This window comes from Lygodium microphyllum, chromosome 1 (genome assembly GCF_053477565.2).
Source record: "Lygodium microphyllum isolate KBCC chromosome 1, Lygodium_microphyllum_v1.1.10, whole genome shotgun sequence".
NCBI lineage: Eukaryota > Viridiplantae > Streptophyta > Polypodiopsida > Schizaeales > Lygodiaceae > Lygodium > Lygodium microphyllum.
The window spans coordinates 16468659-16484638 of record NC_141135.1 but is presented as its reverse complement, the minus strand read 5'-3'; the positions used below and the strand labels follow the sequence as shown (position 1 = coordinate 16484638).

Genomic DNA, 15980 nt, shown 5'->3' with positions numbered 1-15980 from the left:
GATGGGTAGCAGTTTTCCCTCTCTGTGCATATGGGATTCCTGCAGCGTGAATGTCTTCAGCCCAAGCTGCCTTATACAAAGAGGCTACATTAGGTGTGATTGAAAATATCTCAATACCCATCCCATCGCATGTTATGACCTGAGCACAGATGAAGTGAGCTAGCATATCACTATTAGGTCCCAGTAACCTAGACACAACCTCGAAAGGGAAGAAGAGCTATAGGCAAAGGAAGATTAAAACGAATGTAAAGGTCACACTTAAAACCAAGAGTGCAACAAAAATACCTATTGGAAAGAAAGTCACGAATAGAGAGGCACAAACATCTACTCCAAAGAGTGCTAAGAAAGGGAGTGCTAAGGTAGGGGAGTACCCCAATCTGAAGCGTCAACTCGAAGCCATAGAAGAAGCCAAGGAGTGGGTGAGAGAAGCCTAGGAACACCTAAAGGATAGTAAGCCCATCTTGGAGGATGGAATCGATGATATCTCTAGCTTAAGTATGCCAGTCTCTCCCACACGATCGAGAGATATGGATGTAGAATTGTGATGATGTTGAGATAGAGGTATCGATCTTTGATATGATCGACCAATCTATAGTGAGAGTCACACCATTGCAACGAACCTTGAGATTCATATGAATCTAAAGGTAGTGGATGCAAACATTGAGGAGCATCTTGCTTGTCCAATGATCTAACACCAAAAGTAGCATTTGTTGAGTTATAATAGCATGATACAACAATGGATTAGCTTTCAAGCTTTGCCTCACTTTTAGGCTTGATGCAAAAAAATTTAAGTATTGAAAATAGTTAATTGGTTCAAGCCCTCTTCTCTTATGTGTAGGTCTAATGTTGCACCTTGTAGTGCTAATTGTATATATCATACCTCATGTGATGATCACACTTTGTACTTGGATTTCCTTAGTGGAACTATGGGTCTCATTTGATGACAAGTTCACTAGTTATTCTAATATAAAGTGCATGTATAGTATTGTGGCTGGGTATAAGGAGGAGTTGGCATTGTCAAAAGACCTTGAGGGTATGAATCAGATTTCTCCCTAATACCCTCATGGAGACATTTAATTTCCATTTCCCCTTATTTATCTCTGCACTTGAGCACAACCATATTATCTTGGCCATGCTAGTGGTCATTACATTATTTAAACTATTTTCATTGCGTATGAGCTAGATTGGCCCATTGTGGAGTTTTTGGGCTATGTGTTGGGTCTTCCTTCCATCCAATGTGAATGAAAAACTTTTTAGGTACTTGTATGCCTTCCAAGCATGCTCTTAGTGTATGATTTCTTCTAATTGCTATCATTCTTGTTAATGGTTCTCACCTCAAATATGTTTTATCATTAAGAGATAGGGATATTATACCACTATTCACCAATGAGACAAGAAGACAAAGAGGCTACAAGAAATTGCATCCAAAATACAACGTGAGACAAGTTAGCACAATGAGAGACAAAAAACAAGATAACATAATGAGAGAGAAGTCAAAATAATTCCTTTAATTGAAACCAATAAGATACTTACACAATATGCATAATTTAAATTAGCAACCTTGCTAGTCTAGATAAACAATGTTCCATAGAGATACAAAGTACATGATAAAGTTCATAGAGCTACAAATTTGTTAAATGTAGCACCATTGGAGTCACAGAAATGGTGAAAGTTGCTAAGTTGTATTCCATGCTACATTGTTTTTAGAAAAACGTGACAAGTCACAAGGCATATTTGGATTCACGAGTCATACAGACTACAAAAGATCTCTAAGTTGTTTTACCTAAAATAGAGAGAGATTACAAGGGATGAGTTCTTTACAAGGGGAGACACTACAAGGGTGGGGCTAGGATAGGGCTAAACTTGTCGACAAGAGGTCATTGTACCTTTGCAAGAATAATGCCACATTCTACCCTCAAAAAATAATCTAGATTCACAAAGGATGGTTTCATAGCCCTATCATTTGCTAGCATGTGGTCCTTGGCCTTGAACTCTATAAGCCGCATGATCATTTTATCTAGGGTATCTTAATCTCCCTTTGCAACCACATGAATTAGCTTAATTGTCAAAACTCAATGAGGCAGATGATGAGCCAGCTCATAATATACACATCTTTCTTTCCTTTGATGCTCATCAATGATGTGTGCAGGCTCATCTGCCACCCCATATTGCTGGTTGAGCAATAGCTTTGTCATGCTGAATATAAGCATTAGACCCATGAAATAATGAAAATGCATCTCAATGTTCTTAATGGGAGCATGAAAAATGGGATTCCTTGCAATTGACATGCACCTGGTGTAAACCATTAACAAGTTGGTGAAATTGACCAAAATCAGGTGCAATTTGTTGAAATAAAGGCTACAAACTATCAAACATGCCCATAGGCTCCACATTGGGTAGATTTTTGCAATCCATGAAGGGCTAACCAACATGTTGAGCAACAAATACCATTCCTACTAACAAAAATTTTGTTGGTGGAGGGTTGGTACAAGTGGTACCCTTTACTTTTTGCATTATAACCATTAAAAATGCATTTGATAACCTTGTCTTGTAGTTTATTCTTTGTGGCTATGACACCAAAGCGTATGCCAAACAACCAAAGACACAAATATGTGACACCATTGATTTTTGGCTATTCCGAGCCTCATAAGGCATACATTCAACCAATGCTTTAGGGCTGTGATTTAGCACATACACTACATGCTCATATGATAGCATCACACCAAAAATTTGGGGGCCCTACCCATCCTAAAGGCATTGTCTCTCTCATGAAATATCGAGCACCCTTTTTTTTTCATGGCATTTCAAATGGATGACATTGATATTATGCACAACCTTCATCCCATCCCCCCAACACATGAATGATGTGTATCATATTGTTGATGAGACCCAACATCATATTACTTGTATGCAAGTTTGAATGGATGACGACAACACTATGCAAGACCTTCATCCTATCCCCTCTAGTACATGAATGATGTGTGTCATATTATTGATGACACCCATGATCCTAGCACTTTCCTCCACATTAGGCACCATATTAGGATTTTTTTGAACCCCATTGATGGCTTATATAGGTGCTTGATTATGCTTCTATATTGACATTCATGAATTGGTCCCCACATCAAGATATCATTGAGTGTGTTGCCATTGAAGAATGGAAAGACTCTTCCTTAGGGGGGCTCATAAGTAAAGACAATGTATCATACAATAGATGCATTGGCCTCATTCTCTCCCTCATTCTCCAGCCCCCATACATTTTGGTGTAGTATTTCAAATCTGAAGAAGAATTACTAATGTTTTCTATGGTCACTTTGACATACTGCCCAAAGGAATCTTCATTGATGACCATGTCTAACTTTATCACATTGAAGGGAATGCCAATCGTTGGTATGCATTTGTGACTTCTCAATATGTGCAACATGGTTCCTACCCTCGATGGATCATCATGTCGCCTTGTAGTATTGGAATTAGGCCTTGCACCTATTGTCATCTCCAAATGCTTTTGTAGAGAGGTTATGCCAAACAAGTACTTTGCCCTCTTTGAGCATGCCACATTCTCTCTCCACTTTGTGTTCCACAGGGCCATTTTCTTCTTAAATGCAAATGCTGGTGCTATGTTTCTAAGATATTCAAGAATCCTAGGTACATTTTCAAGTAGTGCGCAACAAAGATATAGGTTCTTCTTAGGGTTGAAGAGTGCATCAATGACTATGTGGTGATACCCTTGCTATTGTAGCATTGTACACATGCCCAATTATAGAATTTGACAAGGGTAATATCATTAATTTTGATCAATGATATTTGCTCATTTGTGCAAGATAAGATGGCTCTTATATTAGGTATATGTGGAGGGCTTTAGCTACATTCAAAACTATCTTCACAAATCACAGACTCTTTACAATAGAGAAAACCAAGGACATAAGCATGGCTAATGCTTAACCTAACAAGTCAAGTTATATCACTAGCATATAAACTAGCGGCAAAGGCGTGAACACTAAACCTAAAAAAACAATATGTTAAAAGTCACAATCATAATGAACAAACATACATGTACAAAAATTATTTGTTATAATCTTCAATAAAAATACACAATTGCATGATATAATAGATGATGAAAATGCAATATAAATTGCATTATATCTATTGAGAAACAGACAAATGATGTATGCTCCAGGAAGAGATGTCTTGAATCCCATATGCACAGTGAGGAGAGTGAAGAAGCTGAAAAGCTATAAAGACATGTACTTGGTTCACTTTTCAAAAAATGCTATTTGTACTTTGTACATCATTTTGAGTCTTTGTTATGGTCAGCTCAAGAATGTATTTATGAGTCCAAGCCCACATCTTGGAACCTAATTCACTTGAGCAACAATTCGTCTTCTTGTCTATGTCACTATGAGTCTTTTTACCAACTTCCATCCTCCATAGTCAGTGCTATGCTCTAGATCCATATTTTCTTACAACATCATTGCTCATTGAGTTAAAAAATATGAGAGAGAGAGAGAGAGAGAGAGAGAGAGAGAGAGAGAGAGAGAGAGAGAGAGAGAGAGAGAGAGAGAGAGAGAGAGAGAGAGAGAGAGAGAGAGAGAGAGAGAGAGAGAGAGAGAGAGAGAGAGAGAGAGAGAGAGAGAGAGAGAGAGAGAGAGTCCCATTTCTATCTTTAGCTAAAATACACAATTACATGACATTAACTTTAAGCTAGATTGCTATTGTAGATAATTTTTAGCTTAAAAACACAATTACATGATCTAAACTTTAAGTTTATTTAGGCATTACATACAATGTTCAATTAAAAACAAAATTATATGACATCAATTTAAGTTAAATTGGTGTTGCATATAATCTTTAATAATAAAACACAATTACACAATATAATTTTTGAGTTATATAAGTGTTGCATATAGACTTCAATTTGCATAATTTAAAAGATGTTGGAAATGGAACATAAATTGCATTAAGCCATTACTCACATTAAGTTTTAAAAAATGTAAAAACATTGCAAGTTTATTTAAAAACTATAATAGGTGAGGTCATTTTCTAGTTGAATATATAAGTTTAATGCCCGTTTTATCAAATAATATAAAATAATTACTATATTAGGACATTTTCTAATCGAATACACGACCAAGTGTCCATCATTTATCTATTTGTGTGTAGAAATTCATGACCAAGTGCCATCCATATCCTAAGAAGAAAGGGAGGGTGTGACAATCAAAATGACACCTCTATGTCGAGTTTGCAACATAGTTCCAAGTTTATTGTCATATACTTATCAAATTCACATCTATGTATATGCAAATATACAACATATTCTAATCCACATATCCCACAAGTCACAACACAATACATATACACATAAAAACTCAAACATATAAGTAATGTGTGATAAGGGAGAACCACCTCATGACATGCATAGCACTCAGCAGGCCTTCCCTTGCCATGCACATGCATGTGGAGAGTACACATATGCACATAGTAAATGATAGGAGAGGAATGCCTCATTACTCCCCATGAAATGCATATACCAAATTCATGGTACATGCTACTTAGATGGTCCTTCCTATCACATATATGTGGGTATGCATGCATAACATACACACACATGCATACGCACTAAGCTGTAGGAGAGGATTGCCTCATGACAGGCATATATTGAATTCATGGGGGTGGATGCCAATTAACATGCCTCTCACCCCCCCAACAAAAGCACGCACGCACGCATGCACACACACACGCACGTGCGCGCACACACACACGCAAACGCACACACACATTACCTAGAAGGCAAGGAGGAGGATGAGGACTTGGTGGGCACCATGTGCCCTTTTTTATAACTTGCGAGGTGTTTCAAAATTAGTCCTTGCAAGTGATATATACCTTAGGATGTTGAGGTGAGTGCATGTTGAATTGGATTACTTTAAATTGCTTATAAAAAGCTTGATCTTGCTTGTGCTAATAGGATTCTAGTTGTTTGCTCTACGTGCTACCCATGAGTTTATTAATTACCATTGTCTTTCCTTCACAAGCGCCTATCAAACTTCAACAAAAATAACACCTTTTGATAAGTCTTATGCTACATAATCATTTTCTTTTTGGATGACTAACTTATAGTTAATGCATGGATTCCTAGTAATCTACTAATCTATGTAAGGGGTTCCTATTAAATTAACAAAAATATTTCAATGTAGTTGTTTTTAAAGTCAAACTAAAATACTCAAATACATAAAAAGTCTTATATTGCTATTTAATAATGGTTAAGAAATGATTCTATCTTTTTGTTTAGCACTAATTGATATTTTAACATTACTCTAAAGTACTAAATCTTTTTTCTACAACCATAGACCTTGCATATATCTTTTATTATAATTTATTTACTCCCTAGTGTTGTATAGATTTATTTCTATGAAATTTTGGTCTGTATACATTTCCGAATTATGAATTGTACTTTTAGTATACCAAAATGATTTACTATTATAATGACTATACAAAATTTATTTTCATTGTATTTATAAATTTTTATCAATGATTTAAAAATTTTAAAGATAATCTCAATATTTCCTTGTATATCAGTTTTATTTATTGATTTATTAAATTCAAAATTTTTTTCAAAATTTAAAAATAATCCTATAATGTGATTCATATTTTGAGAGGAAAGTTTACCCCAAGCACACATACATATGTGTATATGGGTGTGTGCGTGCACACACACACACACACACACACACACACACACACACACACACACACACACAATGTAATAATTCGGTTATATTTTAAACTTATTCATATCTTAGAATCTACAACAAGCTTCACCTTTGAAGCCTTACCCAAAAGCTTTGATGTAAAGGACACTCAAATGGGTTCAATTTGGCATATAAAAGATCATTCCATTGACATTTTGTTATGTTAATTAATTTGAAGCTTGTAGAGATTTTGGTAGAGGAGCACCGCTAAGAAAGTATTGAAATAATGTAAGTGCTCGAGCTCCTTGAGTCCTAGGCACCAAATGTGATGCACCTCTCACTGTGGCAAATGAGAGTGTACCATTTCCATAGGCGATTGTCCATCCTCCAACCTATAATAGAGAAGAGATATTTGCATTTTATAATCCATAGTTTTTCATTTTTAAATAGTTAGAAATTCTTAAACTATGTGTTGTGAGCTTGTAAAATTGTCTGAAGTTCATATTTGCTTAAAGAATATTACAATTGAGTATAGTTACCTGTGGTCCTTGAAACCAATTATGATATGAACTACTTGGATAAAGATTCTTCAATTTGGTCAATCTCTTTACGTTAATCCCAGTACCAATCAATGGAATGATAGAGTCTTGATCCCCACTACATAACATAATGCAAGCACTCATTAAAGTGCTTTTAATATGGAAACATATTTGTTTTTTATTTTGATACTCATGTTGGGTATCAACATACCTGTAAATGAGAATACGTATTCCATTATCTAGTATGGACTTTAGTGTGGGTATCATGGTAGATGGACTATTAAATAAGTCATAATCTGTCACACTAATCTTACAGATATCACAAAAGGTTAGGATATAAATATTGTTGATTTTAAAGTAATATTAATTTAGTACGCCAATATTTCTTGTAATACCTTGTACATAAGCTCCATGGATAAGGTAATGAAGTGTTGGCATGCATAGCAACTTGAACATCATGTCGATTGAAATAGGTTGTTACCTCATTTTCAACACAAATATTTACTTCATCTATACTTTTATAAGCTTGTTTCTACAAGTCCACATTAAGAAAGAGCCTTATAAGGTTAGCCTTCTCGTAAATTCTATGTTAAGGTGATGAAAATAATGATTAAATTAGATTTTATTTGATTTCATCTGTTCATAGTGTGCCAAACCTGCTTTTGAAACCTCTTATAAACCCTTTTTTTGATAGGCTCTTCAAGGCAAACATCAAGAATTACATCATGGTTATCAAAGTTGCCTCCAGCTTCATCTTCACTTTGAAGTAAAGCATCTCCACAAGCTGTAGAATATCTATCTGCTGTCCAATTACAATACTTGTTGATAGTGGCCGCAGTTTGATAGGAATTGAGACCATGTGTCCAGAAGAACATTATTTTTGATTTGAAATCTTCAACATCATCAAGTACAGGGTTGCCAATCTGCGATTGTACCATTCTTTCCATTTTTACATCACTTTGATTCAATATAATTAGAAGTTGACAAAGCTCACTTACCGCTATGGCCTTTAAATTGAGGATAGATTTACCATTTGTTTTCATATACTTAAGCACTTCCTTTGCTAATTGTGGCACATAATGACCTGCAAATATTTTTAGTCAAATCTAGATTTCTTTATAGAGACTCAAGTGGGAAGATTATAGGATTAGACCTTTTATAGCAATTAACCTGCATAGCTCTCTCCTGTGATATATAGTGTGCGACCTTTGTACATTGAGAACTTATCAACCCAACTCAAAAGAAACTTAAGATTGTCATTTGCTGTAAAAAAAAAAAAACATTGGTTGGTCATGAGTTATAGATAAGAATAACATTCTGTGTGTAAATATGCATCAAGGTAGTTTAATAATCATGTATGGGATAATTTTATGTGTGCCCTTAATTTACTTGGAGAAGAGTTTGAGGTGTACGTGTTCATTTGCTCAAAATCAAGTGTACCAAAGTTGTGTAAGTACCTGTATTATGATCATTGGCAAACGTATGAGAGTAATCGGAAGCAATGTTTGAAAATGAAAATCCAACTCCAGCAGGAGACTCCACAAATAGTAAGTTTGAATCTTGGTAATAAGACACAGAAAAATGGTCCAAACCCCTTACAATACATAAATTTACAAACTCAAATATTATGCTTAGTGTCTAGATATTATTGGTTTGACATACATTTGTTCCATGCATTATCATTTGTGGCAAGGTTTCCTTCCTTGGTGGGAAAGAATGGGCCCAACTCGCTAAAGGCACCATATCCTAAGGAAGAGCAACCTGGACCTGCAAATAAATAACTTGGGCTACTTTTAAACTTTGTAACTGTCCAATGCATAGAGATACATCAACCTTATCCACATATGATTGATTAAAGAAGCCATAATCATTGATCTCCAAACCATATGTTACACATTTCTCATTTTATTTGCACCTTATGATGGAGATGTAGTATGGGGTATGCAAATGGGATGCAACATCTTATTATTAAAGTCATTCGATGTGCATAGTTTTAGTTTTTTCCTCTTGCTCAGAAGAACTTTCTCTAGGAAGATATAGAATCCATTTCCTGATGATGTAGCTACATTGCTAATTGTTTTGTTCAAGACCATTTTTTGGTATGGTAATAGAAGGAAAATGAAAGGAAGGGAGAAAGGGATACTTAGATTGTTTTTTATTTGTTGAGTTGGTGCATCAAAGATGGTGTGAAATTTTTATCTATATTTTCTGAAGTGCTAGTGACTTGGCATTTCCATTTCTTCGTTGAGTTTTTCAATCCCAATTCTTAGTGATTATTCAATCAATGGATTGTGGTGTTTTGATTTCCCTTTATGAAACTTAAAGCATAATCTATGATTGGCTAATGGTCTAAAGTAGCTAATAATGTTGAGTATGTTTATATGATTTTTAAAATGTTTGCATTAACAAATGCTAATGTAAGCCTTGAGGAATTCACTATATGAATACTCTCTATATCACGTGCATTCATGGCCTATTTATAAACATCCTTATCTATGAAATTTCCCTAAATAAAGTACATTTCATTTCTATTCAAACTATAAATAAACCCTTGTATGGTACCCCTTTGTATGTACAAAAATGTGAAAAAATTGTTTTTAAAACCCTATTATATAGTTAGACCATATGATATGCATATATTTTTATGAGCAACCCGTGTCTCTCCTCCCCCTCCTCGAGAGATGCAAGCTAATTATATTGAAGTGAGTATTGAAGATTGGACCTCAAAGGACCTACTTCTCTCATAGTCAGCAAGGCTAATTTCACACTAATCAAGATTTGTGTGAATCACTATAAAAAGGGGCAATCTCCTTTTACATCAATGGGATATGTAGCCAAAACAGATCTCAAACTTTATGCATAATGTATAACAACCATTTGATTAGTTAAGAGGGCATCATTGGGATAATCTTTGCTACATTGGATGTTGTAAATATGTGTCCAAACTCATTTACGAATAGGCTCGGAGAACGATTGCCTTGCTTTGCTTTATGACCATTCATTACAAGTTTAGGATGAGTATATAAAGTGTTAGCATGATAGAGAACTATCTCAAGAAGTTGTTTTGTTTTGTGACAATTTATTACAACTAGAAAGATGAGCGAATAAAGCTCTAGGTTAAGTATGATAAGTGTATCATATGGTGAATGGGATACACAGCCTAGTTGGTTTAAGCGTGGGGTGAGTTTCTTAGGTGCGTGAGCTCAAACCCTGAGATGTGCTTCTATGGCGGCGCAAGTATCTATAAGCGTCTCACGGAAGCATATAGTTGGTATGATAAAGTTTCTAGGTGGGCAATATGTGGTAAGTATGATACTTCTAGTATGTAAGATACTCATAGGATACTTGTGAATCACGATGAGGTAAAGTGAAGCTGCATGTACATACCTCCATTAAGCCACAGGGTGAGGGGGGTGGAAGGGGTGGCGTTGAGGGCCTCGACGAAGTAGTAGAAGAAGGCTCGGCCAGCTGTGGAATTGACGGTGATGTAGCCCGAGTACTGCTTGAACGCCACAGGCCCAGGCTGCCCGGGCAGGGTCTTTATCTCATCGCCATCAATAGCATCCTTGCTCGTCACGACATATGAATCATTCATAGTCACCGTCATTAGCACAATGATTAGCAGAGGAGCCACTGCACGGCCGCATGATCGTCCGCGCACCAGCTGCATGGTGGCCGATCAGCTGCTATGGCTGATCCCTATAATATGCGCGCGCGAAGAGAGAGAGAGAGAGAGAGAGAGAGAGAGAGAGACAGAGATTTGGTCGCCCCAGCTGAATTATAAGCTTGTAGCTGATCATCCGTTTCTGATCATTTCAATCTGATTGCAACTCTAGTCTCAGTCTCTTTACGTGTCTCTGTCTGTCTCTGTGGGTGGGCGATAATTGCCATCTCTGTCTCTTTACGTGTCTCTGTCTGTCTCTGTTGGTGGGCGATAATTGCCATCTCTGTCTCTGTCTCTGTCTCTCCCTTTGTGGGTTTGGCCGGCCAGCAATTTGCATCGTCTATGTCTTTTGTCGTAATTGGCGTTCAAAGGCTTCCCGTCGCTCTTATTCTTGGGGTTTGCCGATCTTTCCTCAAGTCCAGGGACAGACAACTTCGTGTATATTTGACATGCACCCAGATTTGAAGATGGACCTTCATGCACACCTTGCTTATTTTTATCCGTTCAACTTGATATCATTTATTCAAGTGCAGCTTCTCCATATGACCATTATCCTTTTTTGATCTGATTTTGTATGTTATGGTGATATTGATGTATTCTAGTCTCAACAAATAATAAAACTTTTTGAGCTTACATTGTAGCATACACGTGTAGCCTTATATTAGTACAATGAATGAATCTATCACACATATACGGATTTTAGTATAACTTGACACAATTTTATGTTAGTTTGGGTGCATATTCTTGATAGAGTGTTTTAAATTTTAATTCTAGCATTTGTATTTTATTCTGTGGTGGATGTAGATATCATTGTGTGAAAGTATATACAAGTGGATCGCTTGGGTAAGTAAAGCTTCAATGGCATAATCACTTTTTAAAAATTGAAATACTTTGCAATCGAGTTGCTATTATGTGCAAAAAAGACATCAATGTAGTATTCAATTATTTATACCACATTCACAAGAAGCCAACCTTGCTAAGATGAATATGTGAACAATACACAAGTTAAGTTTATGAGCTATGGTGATTGTCCAAAATTATAGGGTAGATTCTAGCCCTGGCCCTATATAACTTGCTCACCCATTTGGTTGGAGAGAGAGAGAGAGAGAGAGAGAGAGAGAGAGAGAGAGAGAGAGTGTGTGTGTGCGCTTTTTTTTTTGGGGGGGGGGGGCGCTTCTTCTCTTCTTTTGTTTCTTTTTTTTTTTTTTTTCTTCTTCTTCTTCTTCTTTCTTTACTTGGGGCTCCATTGAATCTCAATGACCATGTTGGAAACATTTGAGATCATCGAGTAATAGTGCGAGATTGAAACAAGTCAAGAAGGCCAAACTTGAGCTAATTTATGAAGGCAAGGAAGCCATGAGGTAAGCTTTGAGTTTACAATAGCTAGGTTATAATGGGTGTGAGCTAGTATGCGGTGATGTTGTACAAGGTTGGGTGCTCATTCTAATATATTGCATAGAAAAGTCCGCACATACAAGTTGGCAAAGCTTCCAATGTCCTAAGTCCTATAGTTGAACCTTAGTGAGTGAAGGCTCTTTTAGGGGAAAAGAAAAACCGATTGGTTCAAGTATTTTAACTTACCATAGCATATGCTATCGTATGAAGAATTTGTATCGGATTTTCACATGTTATCAATCCTTCACAATACCAGAGCTAGATTTCTAAATGAAATACATAAATGCATTGCACAATTTGACAATGGATGTATCTATTTCTGAAAAGGAAAATAAAGTGGATAAGTCAAAACATCCCATCAACAAAGGACTTTCATGAATAGATTTGCCAAGTTGATCTTGCTTGTTATAGAATTATGATAATCATAGTATTTTCTTAAAATTTACTATCAAAGTAATATTATTGATTTTATCTATTTGCCACATCATTTTTGACTTAGTGTATGAGTGCACATGTGTGATACACTGGTTGCATTATGCTCGACAGATAGATGAAAGGATACTAATGTGTTTTATGTTGTGGTGAGCACATTAATTAGATGAAATTATGCGAAATAAATATTTTGGGGATGCACATTGTAATGCCTCAAAATTGTATGGTTCGTAGCACAAAAATATTATAATTTTATAAGCATTCATAAGCATAAGGATTTTGCATATGCACATGTGGAATTGATTTATTTTGGATGTAATTATTATAAAAGTCTAGAAAGGATTAACTATTATTTTGGATATAAAGATATTAAAATATGTTATACTAGATTTATTTTTCCAAAAGCGAGTTGTGTAAGAAAAGGAAAAGCAAGAACACAAAAACATGCCTTTAATATATTTTGAGTACAAAAGCCTAATACAATTTATAAATTCATCCATGGGGGAGATGCTTACTTGTGCATGGGTGGAGATTGTACCCAATGTTCTTGTGTCATGCAAGCTTTGTGGATTTCTCTCTTCTTTTATGATTTTTAATTTAATTTTTTAAATGTGTAATTATTATATATTGAAGGCTAGCAACATTCGTATTAGACCACAGTGATTGGTGCACACATGAAGATCGAAGAGAAGGTATACATCCATCTTGCTAGGTTGCACCATCATCATCATCATCAAGACTTATTTAGATAGCCACTCGTCAAAAGCTATATACAGTTGACTCTTGTTTAAAGTTTGAAATTTTCAAGGGTCTTCTCCAATTTTCAAGAGAAAAGGGATGAAAAGGACTTATCAAAGGTTATTTTCTTCATCTTCTTTGTTCCTATAATATTACCCATAGGACCTTATTACTATGAAAAAACCACTCCACTAGTGGTTTTGCCAAATCTATAGTGGTTTTTTCCTAGAGAGAAAGAGACCTAAAGCAAAGCATATGTTTAATAACAAGTCTTCAAGCCATCCCCAAAAGCACCATTTTCACCTTTAGAACTATCATGACCAGATTCATGGATTTAACAATCCCATTGACATTCTACATTTTTTGTTGTTGTTGTGCTCAAATTTGAGTCTAATAGCTATTTAAATTTTAAGTATTAAATATTAAAGCTTTAGATTTGATCTTGTAAAGCTTATTGCTTAGTATTGGGCACAACTAGTTATTATTTTCAAAGGTGGGAGAGGGGGAGGGATCCTTTTCAAAAGGGCCCCTTACATATGTAGCTGTCAATTTATTGGGACACACACTTCATTCTTTATTATTTCCCAAAAGATTGTTTCTATGCCTAGATTTTCAGACTTATTCTTCAAGCTTGGGAGGATATTTAAAACCCCTACTTTTACATAGGGAATCCATAGAAATTATTTAGCATTCAAAACCTCTTTCATGTGTGCAAATATAAACTTTGCAGGATATTCTAAAGGATTGTTCTTGTATGCTACATATTTTTCTACTATGTCAAAACCTTTGAATATGAATGAAGTAAATATGGATTCACCTCTTCTAGAAATTACATTGCAATGACAAATATATCTTATTTATCATTATTAAAAGAGGTTACTAAGATGCTTCAAGAGTGTGAATGGCAACAAAATTCAACCACTCAAGTCAAAGGTAATCACATTGATCAAAATTTTAAAGATATGTGCAATACATAACAAACTAAGAAGGGCCAAAAAATCAATTGTAAGTCTTATCAAAATTTTAATTTGATGGAAAAATATTGGAAAAATTATTTTGCATTGGTTGAGCTAGTATTATTATTATTTTCATGATGAAGCTTTTCTAAGAAGGATAAAATCAAGTGTGCAACCGATTATTTGATGGATAAAGCGTCGCTTTGGTGGAATATTCTTTGCCACAACACCAATCGGCCAAGGGTGTGGATGAATTTTCAAGGAAAAGTTAAATAATAATTTCTTTTGCCTCAATTTCATCAAAGATGTTTGATATTGCACATGCTTGAGGAAGTTCCCGGGAGTACACTACAACATAAATGCAAATGTGGTTTTTAATGTGGCATCCAAGCTAAGCTGAATTTTCTCAAATCCACTTCACCTCAGGATACTATTTCTTATACCCATGATGCCAAAAAAGAATCTTAATTGGCAGCAATCATATTTTTTGAGGTCAGCAATCTCATCTATCTTGACTTTTCAATAACAATAGCACCCAAATGAAGTCTTTCGTTCCTTATTGTCCTAATTATTTTCCACTCAAAAAATCTTCTAACTTTTAATCAAAGCATAGGAATGCACAAAGGTATGTGAACAACAAGGTAAGACCTCAAACTTCAAATCTTAATGCTAAAAAATAAAGGGCCCAAGTTTACTTATCATCGATACAAAAAACTTGGACATTTTGGATTGGATTGTTGACTTTAACTTCCACCCAACAACAATCAAATCATGGCCCAATTGTACAACATTGATGAGGATGTACTTAACTACACTCTTGCTTGGACTATGAACACATTAGAGTAAAAGGTATCAACTGAGGGAAAGCCAGGTATGCTTGTTTCTTTACATATTTGCACAATAAACTTAAAGGGGCCAAATTTTTTAGTAAGATAGATCTCAAATCAAGATATCATCAAATTCATAAGAATTCAACTAATGTATTTAAGACCACATTTAGGACACAATTTGGATATTATGAATTTACTATTATGCCTTTTGATCTAACTATTACACTAGCTATATTTGCATAGATGTTGAAGAGAATATTTCTAAATTATCAAGGTTTTGTGATTGTTTTCTGGGTGATAAGCTTGTTGTTAGTAAGTTAGAAGAGCATCTCAACATATTAGCATTGTGTTTGGCTTATTGCATAAAAATCACTTGTATGCAAATCCTGATAAGAGTTTGTTTTTCCAAAATCATATTGAATATTTGGGACACATAGCTTCTATTGAGGATATTAATGTCAACCCTAAGAAAATTCAAACTATAAAAGATTGTCCTAACTCCAATAGTATACATGAAGTTCATGCTAGAGATTAAAGGTCACCTATGCCTAGTGACCTACCTTTACTTGTATACAAACTTGCACACCTATGCATTGTAGGTGGCAAGTGCCCATCACTATCACTTTATTCTTTTTTCTTTTAGGAACAAAAAGAATGAGGGAAGGTAGGTCACACATTGTGACTTTTGGAGTTTTCACACACCGGTCTCTCTCGTCTTGCTTGAACTTCCATAGCTCTTG

General features: G+C 35.3%; 1 protein-coding gene across 1 annotated transcript; it reads right to left on the bottom strand.

Moving 5' to 3' along the window:
• Positions 1 to 6913: 6913 nt before the first annotated feature.
• On the bottom strand, positions 6914 to 10895 carry LOC148040871 (serine carboxypeptidase-like 45). Its single transcript, XM_087686699.1, has 10 exons — positions 10613 to 10895; positions 8888 to 8992; positions 8683 to 8784; positions 8396 to 8488; positions 8224 to 8309; positions 7882 to 8148; positions 7621 to 7757; positions 7437 to 7529; positions 7226 to 7343; positions 6914 to 7078 (listed from the first exon to the last, which is right to left on the bottom strand). Exons 1-10 carry the CDS (start codon positions 10893 to 10895, stop codon positions 6914 to 6916), a joined length of 1449 nt encoding a protein of 482 aa, XP_087542825.1.
• Between the last annotated feature and the right edge of the window lie 5085 nt (positions 10896 to 15980).

Coding starts and splice junctions, on each gene's coding strand:
- LOC148040871 (XM_087686699.1), bottom strand. CDS start 10,895: ATGCAGCTGGTGCGCGGACGATCATGCGGCCGTGCAGTGGCTCCTCTG. Junction 8,149..8,223: donor TCAATTTAAAGGCCATAGCG/GTAAGTGAGCTT, acceptor GTACAATCGCAG/ATTGGCAACCCTGTACTTGA. Junction 7,758..7,881: donor ATAAGAGGTTTCAAAAGCAG/GTTTGGCACACT, acceptor GTGGACTTGTAG/AAACAAGCTTATAAAAGTAT.